The 10,192-nt window shown below is 32.5% G+C and overlaps 2 protein-coding genes across 2 annotated transcripts; both read right to left on the reverse strand.

Moving 5' to 3' along the window:
• Window positions 1–341: 341 nt before the first annotated feature.
• On the reverse strand, window positions 342–1,075 carry LOC114373019 (ethylene-responsive transcription factor ERF084-like). Its single transcript, XM_028330579.1, has 2 exons — window positions 938–1,075; window positions 342–797 (listed from the first exon to the last, which is right to left on the reverse strand). Exons 1-2 carry the CDS (start codon window positions 1,073–1,075, stop codon window positions 342–344), a joined length of 594 nt encoding a protein of 197 aa, XP_028186380.1.
• A 5,054-nt stretch (window positions 1,076–6,129) lies between these two features.
• Window positions 6,130–6,891, reverse strand: LOC114374038 (G-type lectin S-receptor-like serine/threonine-protein kinase At1g67520). The gene is made up of 2 exons (XM_028331628.1): window positions 6,659–6,891; window positions 6,130–6,582 (listed from the first exon to the last, which is right to left on the reverse strand). Exons 1-2 carry the CDS (start codon window positions 6,809–6,811, stop codon window positions 6,265–6,267), a joined length of 471 nt encoding a protein of 156 aa, XP_028187429.1. The 5' UTR covers window positions 6,812–6,891; the 3' UTR covers window positions 6,130–6,264.
• Window positions 6,892–10,192: the final 3,301 nt, after the last annotated feature.

The following is a 10,192-nucleotide window of genomic DNA, read 5'->3' on the forward strand; positions in this document are numbered from 1 at the left end:
TGAAGATACTTAACCTTTTCATCATCTCTCATGCTCTTGTTTGATGTCTGAACATAAATATAAAGTTAGATAGCAAAATAAAGAATTAAGAAGTATACTTATAACTTTATTGTGTAAGAAAAAAGTTTATTATCTACTAGACAACACAGAAAACTAAACCTTAATCATTCCTCTTGAACTAAAGCAAACATTGCAGCTGCAATTTTTTTGGCAAAATGGACACTCTTGTGCAATATCTTCAATTGACAAATCGGGATACCTATGTGCAAAATGAGGAATAGTTATATTTTGCAAGGGTATCTCAAACTACATGAACAAATACACACCCTTCCAATGATTATTTAGATGTAAACTACTATACCATTTCCTATGCACCACACACGATACATTTTCTGACATAACAACAAAGGAATTTTTTTCTCTTTCCGCTCCTCCTTGCTCACCACAAAACCCGTGATATTCTCCAACTTGTAACCCTTGTACTCCGACCTCATCGGCGCGGTGGAAGCTACATCAGCTACAAAGAAAAACAGTGGGCCACAAAACTCGACTTGTCTGGCTAGTTGTTCCTGGACTTGGGCTTGGGCCAGGGCATGGGCTTCGGGAGTAGCGAGCACCGGGGGAGGGAGGTGGAGAAAGGAAGCAAGGACGTAGGAGAAGTTGGTCTTGGCCTTGGGCCCACGAAGTGTTATGGAGACAACGTCGTAGGCCCTAACGGCTTCCTCGGTGGTGTCGAAGGTGCCAAGCCACTTTCGGGTCTTTTTCCAGGGGTCGCGGATCTTGGCGGCGAAGCGGCCCTAGGGACGCTTGTGGACACCCCAAAAATGGGCCTCTCAACTCTCACTTTTTCTCATTTATCATTTAATTTTCATCATATGTCATATATAGACTTTGATAGAGAGAGTGAGGGAGAGGTGGGTGCCCTTGATGGGGTCACAGTCAGAGAGAGCGAAGGGGATAAGGGTTTGGGTTTTGGGTGAAGGACATAGTGGATGGTGAGGGAGCGGGTGTCCAGGGAGAAGGGGCCGGTGTGGGGGTTTCGAGGCGAATGAGAATGAGGTCGTCGATGCAGCATGGTAGGGTTGGGGAAGAGGGAAAGAGAGATTAAAAAGAAGATGAAAGATGAAAATAAGGATGAGTGAGAGAGACTTCTCGCATTCCCCCTCAAAGACTGTATTCTTAAAGAACCGATGTCGTAATGTATTTTCAAATATGGTTTTCATAGAACCGTCTTTAAAAATTTACAAGTATTTACAAAAATGTCATCACTTCAATTACGACATCGATTTTATTAGAACTGTCGTAAAACCAATGTCGTAGAAGACCACTTTTGTAGTAGTGTTGTGTCATGCACATGTCTTAAGTTAATAATTTATAATTTTTTTATATTATTATATTTTTTAATATTTTTTATTATATGTGTGTGTGTGTGTTTGTTCGTGCATATGCATGCGTGTGTGCATGCATGCAAGCATCTCTTGTTGGAATTTTCTATTCCAATAATTAATGTGGATTAATATTATAAGACAATTATATTAGTTATTTATCATTGGTGTGTTTTATTTTATGTGATCAAATTAAGTAAGCCCGTTAGACAACTAAATCAGATAATATGAACTTAAATGAGCATATGTTAATGTTGGCCCATTAGGAGATAATGTAGACCCTATTAGGTTAACACGCTATAAAAAGGTTATGATCCCCAATATATCGAGTCATCACATTTATAGTTTCTCTTCTCCTCATCTGAAGAGTTACGAAGGTCCTATTAAGGAATAGAGAGGTTCCGATTGAGGAAGAATCATGAAATCACCGCTGTTAGCAAGTTATCCGTTGTCTCTACAACATTCCGTAACAGATCCTAAGAGCGCATAGACCATAAATCATCTACGTGTTCATATTTCGCTGCATCTATTTGATCAATTATTATGAATCTAGGTTCTTGATAATCTAACGTAATGTGTTCCTGATGGTTACTGATATTTTATAAAGATCCCATAAAATTCCAACATCTCTATGTACATGTGTGCACGCGTGTGCATATGTGCAACACATGTGTGCCTCTTACTAAAAAAAATTTATTTATGTAATTAAACAATCATTTAAGTATCTCATATATAGTTTCACATCAGGTTTTTTAGATATTCATAGCAGAAAAAACTTTCATAACAAATTGAATAATAGTGAAATCTTCTAAAAAAAAGAAGAGTGAAGCACAGGTTATATTGGTTTGTAAATTCTTTTCTTAATAAGTTTTAATTATTATATTCATTATTTATTAATTTTAGGATATGCATGTCTTATAACAATTAATTTGACAATTATGTAACTAAAATATAAAATATAACAAAAGAAATGCATTTAGTAAAACAAAATAACAAATGCAGGAACAATTATAACAAATAAACTAATTTTTTCTATTTTCAACTAGTATATAAGTAATTTATTTTCTGATAAGCAAATATAATATATTATGAGAGTAAATTTTAAAAATGTTTTTATCAAAATTATAAGAGAAATTGTTCAGTGGGTGAGTGGGGGAATTACAAAAAGTGTTAATGAAAATACTAATATATAGTATATTTCATAAAGTGGGAACAATTAAAAATATAATAGTATATATAATAATATGCCGGGCTAAAATGTTACTAGGATCAATTGTCCCTACTTCATTAACTATACATTTGTCTTTTATATATATTCAAATCTGTTCCACATAAAAGTTTGTTATTACATACTCTGAAATTTTTTTCTACTTATAAAAATATTGATAAACTTACTTTAAAAAAATATTAATTATAAAAAATTTTAAATGAAAAATGAGTCATGCATGTTTGAAATATTATATTTTAATAATACAATTTCAAATTGATTAAAATTTTTCCTAAATATTTACTAGAGTCCAAAATCAAAGTTAACATTTTTTTTTATCAAACTCTGAATCTAACAAAATATAATTGAAATTAAAATTATGATCTTCAAATACTTTATTATTTTTCTTAAAAATTTGTTTACCAATGACATCCATAAAAGTTAAAGGGAAATAATACAACAATGTAATACTCAAATATAATCATATTAATATGCAAGAAAAAGTGGAACAATAAAATTTTTCTATTTTTTTTAAAGAAATAGTGTAACAAAATGACAAATATGATATTATCTTAATTTGATTTAAATGTATTTATGATAATTAGTGGGGTATTAGTGCTTTAATATTTTTTCTATAAATTTGTTGGGATGGTTTGGATACATATTGTGTTAAAATAAAATTACACGTTACCTTTTAAAAAGTTCTTAATTTTATTTATATATAATTCTTTTTGCCTAAACCTCATATCTTACATGTGTTGTTTTTTTATACTATATATAAGCTTCTTTTACAAAAGTTATTGACATTCTAGATGGATTTTATGTTAATTAGCCATTTTCCCGAATGACACACAGTAGAATTTAATTATTTAGTAAGTTTAGTATGAAAGTTAACCCAATAATAAAATGATAATATCAAGACGTGCATTATTTTTAATTTTTTATCCAATATTAAACCTTATACTTAACTCTTGTTAATTTTTCTATTCCAACTATCATAAATGTCTAAATATTTTTGATGATTTTTCACAAAATTAATTTATGGATAAAGAAATTGGTATTCTATACACACGGGTCTTCATGTACATTAAATACTAATTGAAGGTTTTTTGCCTTTGAATCCAATTGGATAATCCTTTGACATGTAAATATTTCATCCTATATTATGCAAAAATATGTAAATATGGGAGCATTTGAAAGAACTTGTTTATAATTTATTAGACTAATTTGTATTTAAACAATTTTGTTTATTAATAATTAGCTCTTCAAAGTTCAAAATAGCCTATAAAAACAAACCTACTACAATTTATATGAAAATAGTTTTACACTATTTTCTTTTCAACACAATTTTTTTAAATGAAGGTTGCATACTTAATTGCAAGTATCAAAATACCTCAAATGATTCCAACTAGATTGACATCACATGAAATAAAGATCCCTTGCAGCAAGTTCCTATATTATTGAATATACAAAGTGGGGGGTGGGGACTAAAGCCAAATACCTTGATTCGTCTTAGATACTTAGGTGATGATATGGTACTTACGACGACGGGTCAAAAAGTTGACGGGCTATTCAACCATTTTTCTTTAAAAAATGTTTTATAAATCAAAAGATATTTAATTTAAAACAGTATAACAAAAATGTAAGTTATTTAAAAAGAAGGTAAAAACATACAAAAAGATGTTTTGAAGATTATTTCAAAAGTTAAAAGTAGTGACTTTTCAAAAAATGCTTTTTTAAAAAAATGACATACCAGAATCATTTTTTTTAAGCATTAACAAATGTCCCTAAATTTTTGCAGTGAACAAGTATTCAGTTAACTTTTTTGCAGCAAAGTTTGCAAGATTTTTTTGCCTATTATTTATTTCATAAATATCTGCAGGAATTTTCTGCAGATTATTTTTTGCAGCAAAATCCTTAAAGGAAAAAAAATACTTTTTAGTATTGCAGAATCATGTTTTTTAAACGTTAACAAATGTTTTAAATTTTTTTGGTGAACAAGTATTCACTAAATTGTTTACCTTGATTATACTTTAGAGGAAGTAGACATTTCTTTTGTAGAACAAGTGTTTATTTAACTCTTCATAAGACAAGTTTTCCTCATTGCTCTCTTTTCCAGCATAGAATGCTGGTCTCCGAGGTAAGGTAAAAGCATTACTTTTGTTTGTTAACATTGATATGATATGAGACATTGTGGGACGATCATTTGAAAACTGTTCTACACATAAGAGGCCAACATGAATGCATCTTTGTACTTCATCAGGATCAAAGGACTCATTAAGTAATGGATCCATTAGCTGTAGAGATACGCCTTCATTCCATAACTTCCATGCCTATTAATAACTTGGTTCAAATCAGACATATGGAAAAGTATTCAATAAAAGAAGGATAAACCATCAATTTTGTCTTTGAAGTATTAATGTCTCTCCTAAATGATTCATGATATAATAAATTAAACAAATTTTCAAGTATTGAATACTTGTCACTTTAGTACTTAAGTTGATATATTTCAGATCTTGTTAACCGATATTCTTGGGGTATTGGTTAAAAAATTAAAATGAAAAAATATATAATGTAAAAATTAAAAGAGTATAAAAAATGTGATATGTTATACAATTTTTTAATCCTAATAAAAATATTTTTTCTTTTAGTTCTTTAATCAATATCCTAAGGAAATTGATTAACATTTGTTTATGTATTTCAATAAAATAGTATAATATAATAACTAATTTGAAGAAATTTTTATATTTGAAAAGTACTTGTTATTATATATATATATATATATATATATATATATATATATATATATATATATATATATATATATATATATGAGAGGAGGGATTAACTTCTTTCAAGAGTAATTCTTTTAATGTTATTCTTTATTTTCACTATCTATTTTTTTGAAATTTAATGATTATAATAAATAGTTAATCTTAATTATTAGATTTGAAGAAAATTAATGATTAAGATAAAAAGTAACACTCTTTTAAAGTTATTATTAGAGTAATTTGATTCCTTTTTTCTCTGTCTATATATTTTACAGTAGGAGATCATTTAGGAGCAAGAATAATATTGCAAAGATTTGATGAGTTACTCATTCAAGATCTAAGAAACTTAAATTACATACGAATTAAGAAATTTAAATTACATACATACATGTCTTATTAGATTTAGTAGGCGGTCACTATCATATAAGCAAGTGTTTCTTCTTCCACTAACAATTTCAAGCAACAAAACTCCAAAACTATATACATCAGACTTTGTGGGGAAAATTACTTCCATGGCATATTCTGGAGACATGTAACCACTGCAGTAAAATATTATTTATAACTCGACAAAAATAAACTTAAAGTACTCACGAACATTTTGAACAAAAGAGATTAGCAAGCTTACTATGTTCCAACGATCCTGTTGGTAATTGTTGAGAATTCATGCTGTGTAAACATTCTCGCCATTTGAAAATCTGAAACTTTTGGATTCATATTCTCATCAAGAAGTATGTCACTAGCTTTCAAGTCTCTGAATGATTTTGATTCTTGAGTACTCATGAAGATAGAGTAATCCTTGAGAAATTCCTTCTATTATGTTGAAGCCCTTCTTCCAATCTAGTAACATTTTTCTAGTAGAATCTTCCAAATAGATACAAATTAATCTGTTTTAGAATATATATTATGCTACATTACCAAGCATAAATGACTTTCCTTCTATTATGTTGAAGCCCTGCGTATGTGCTTGCATGCTACATATAATTAAATAGACTTTAGCATATTCCTTACCAAATATATAGAAATCCAAGCTTTTGTTTAGCATATACTCGTACATTAGAATCCTCTCTTCTTCATGAATGCAACAACCAATTAATTGAACAAGGTTCATGTGTTGGAGTTCACATATGAGGGTTAATTCATTTCTAAATTCAACAATTCCTTTTCCAGACCCTTTTGAAAGTCTTTTTATAGCAACTTCTTCCCCGGTTGGTAGGGTACCCTGAAGTTGCAAAAATAAATTCATCAGTATTCTAAAATGTGCTTGTTAATGCATAATGTCAATGATTTTATATTACCTTATAAACAGGTCCAAAGCCTCCTTCTCCTAACTTGTTTTCAAGAGAAAAGTCATTTGCCGCTGCCACAACTGATGTATAGCTAAATAACTTCAAATCTTCTTCAAGATCTTTGATGCCTAAAGATTCGTTGGAAGCTGCTAAATCTAGCATCTCCGTTTCTGTTCTTTTTCTTTTCTTTTCTATTTAGATGAAACATAAAGATTAAGTTAGAAGATCAAGGGAGTGTATTTATAAGTAAGATATTTACTAAGTAAAGTATATCTAGCTACCTTCTAGCATAATTTTTCGTTTCTTTATGGCTATGCATATGATCAATGGGGAAATTATGAGTAGAGCTGTCGCAATTACAACAATTCTCCATATCCACTTTTTAGTACCTGCAAAAAATACTTAAGTAAAGATACTTGAACACTTAAAAAATACTTTCATGGATTTTTAAATTGCTCAACATTAATGTGCAGCACTATAACAAAATAATTGCTTTCTATTTGGACACAAATAACTCAAAAAAATCTGGAATGAAATCTAGCAAAGCTTTCAATGTATTTTCTAATCCTCACACACTATATAACCAATATATTAACTTGTAAATTCCTAGTAATTTTTTTAACATACTTTTCTTATAGGTTAAAATTTATGAGAATCTCACTAGTTTGGGAATGATACCCACATAATTAGTGAGAGTCACGTGAATTTTAGTCAATGAAAAGCACGTGCGTGTTAGAAAGAGAATTAGAAAATGTGTTGCTTGCAGTTTTCAATAAACAAAAAGTGCAGCATGAAGTTGTGAAATTGTAGTAGCCTTTATTACCATTGCGCTGGGTTTTCTTTACCAACATGTAAAAAATGGCCTGAGTGCTATCAAGAGCAACACCTTCCATAGAATTGAAAAGAAAAAATATACATCCTGTTCCATTGTGATAAAGACTTTTGAATCCTGTGCAGCTGCAGTTGGTCCAACAACTAGCCATGCAATCACTGCTACCATAAGTCACATTTGATTCAATGATCACATTATCATTATTTGGGTTACCCATCATTTTCTCAAATACATCACCAAATTGCCTACAAGTGGATATAGCCTCCCATCTTCGACACCCTCCATCAGTGTTATATCCATAACACATATCAGCCCTTGCAATATCTCCTTCATTGCTGCTTGCCCAGTTTCCAGTAACATCCAATGTGTAAACTTACCATTGCCAATACAATTTCTCTCTTCTCTTGATGATTAACTCACCTGTGTCCAACACAATGTTATTAGACTTTGGGTTTAGACCTAATTCTTTAAATAAGGATTGAATTTCACTTATATAAGAAAGAAGGTTCTCTATATTTTCTGTTACATGATTACAATAGCAGAATATATATACACCTGAATGAAAAATAACTGAACAGAAAACTAAACTCCTAAATACAAGGCACGTTCATCACGTATGAATACAAAACTACCCAACTCAGTTTGAAAGGTCAAAAAACTGATATACAGTTATTTATATTTATCTGGTTGTTACCCCCCCGCAAGCGCAAGGAAAGGATGAACTTGAAGCTTGGAACGTAGCTGAAATATCCGATCCTTGGATAATGCCTTTGTAAATATGTTAGCCATTTGATCAACTGAAGATATATGACGAACATGAAGAGAGTTAGATTCTACAAGTTCACGAATGAAGTGAAAATCGAGTGCAATATGCTTGGACCTTGTTTGTATGACAGGATTTTTTGTCATAAAAATAGCACCAACATTATCACATAACAGTGAAGGAGGACGAATGAGAGGCATATAGAGGTCAGTTAGCAGTTGTTGAATCCATATCAATTCAGCGGCAGTGTATGCTAGAGAACGGTACTCAGATTCAGTACTGGATCGGGCTACAACCTTTTGTTTCTTTGATGTCCAGCTGATGAGGTTGGAACCATGAAATATCGCATACCCATATTGTGACCGGCAATCTTCAGGATCCGATAACCAACCAGCATCCGAATAAGCTAAGAGAGATTGAGCTTGTGTAGGTTTAAAATGAAGGCAGTGAGTGGAAGTACCCTTCAAATACCTGAGTATTCTTTTGGTCGCTTGCCAATGCAGAGTAGTGGGTGAATGCATGAATTGACATACTCTATTGACAGCATAAGCGATATCCGGACAAGTAATAATGACATATTGAAGTGAACCTACGACTCGCCGGAAGAGCTTTGGATCCTCAAAAGGTGCTCCTTCACTATGAAGCCGAGAACCTGGGTCAGCTGGTGTAGAAATGGAGGAGGCTTCTGACATTTTGCTGCGACAGAAAATGTCATGAATGTAATTTTCCTGAGATAGTGTTAACCTAGTTGATGTTCTGTGAATTTGAAGACCTAGAAAATAGTGCAGAGAACCGAGATCCTTGAGAGCAAAGACAGCATGTAACTTAGTGATGAAACTTTGAATGTGCGCAGCATTGGTGCCTGTGAGAATTAAGTCATCTACATAGACAAGAATGTAGATGATGGAATTGGAAGAGTAGTGAACAAACAAGGATGTGTCTGAATGGCAAGCCTTGAACCCGTGTTGTATAAGATAGGATTGCAGTTTGTTGAACCAAGCACGTGGTGCTTGTTTAAGGCCATAAATTGCTTTGTGAAGACGACACACATGTGAAGGATTGGATTTGTGTTCGAAACCACAAGGCTGTTGCATGTACACTGTCTTAGTCAAGTCACCATTGAGGAAAGCGTTGTTGATATCAAGTTGTCTAAGACACCAGCCACGTGAAAGAGCTATGGAGAGCACTAACCGAATGGTAGTAGGTTTAATGACCGGACTGAATGTGTCAAAATAATCAATTCCAGCCTCTTGTTTAAAACCCTGTGCAACTAGACGAGCTTTGTGACGTTCAATGGAACCATCGGCACGTCTTTTTATCCTGAAAATCCATTTACAACCAACAATATTAGCATTAGTAGGACATGGAACAAGAGACCAAGTGTTGTTCCTCATTAGGGCTTGAAATTCTTGTTGCATAGCATGCTGCCAGCATGTGTGTTTTATGGCCTGATGAAAGGTGCGTGGCTCCATGGATGTAGAGGTCATGGTGGTTGTGGTAAAAATCTTAGGTTTGAGAGAATTGGTGCGTGCCCTAGTTGTCATGGGGTGTGTGCTATGGTCAGCGGGATGTAAATGGGAGGTAGATGGTTGAGTTTGGCATGCACGTGAGCTGACGGTGTGTTGTTGGTAGTGTGGTGTTGCTGGAGGCAAATTAGATGAGGGAGGATTGCTTAAAACGGGAGGTGTGGTGGGTAGTGGACAGAGAGAATCTAAAGATGCTGCATGTTCGAGAATTTGGTGGCTAGTGGGTTGTGGTGAGTTAGTGGAAGGTGGAACCGAATGTGGTGATGGGGTGGCATAAGGAAATATGTCCTCATTAAAAACCACATGTCTGGAAACATATATCCTGGATGTAGGTTTATGAAAACACAAATATCCCTTGTGGGAAACACTATAACCAAGAAACACACAAGGTAGAGACCTGAAATCTAGTTTATAGTTGTTGT

This window comes from Glycine soja, chromosome 11 (assembly GCF_004193775.1).
Source record: "Glycine soja cultivar W05 chromosome 11, ASM419377v2, whole genome shotgun sequence".
Taxonomy (NCBI): domain Eukaryota; kingdom Viridiplantae; phylum Streptophyta; class Magnoliopsida; order Fabales; family Fabaceae; genus Glycine; species Glycine soja.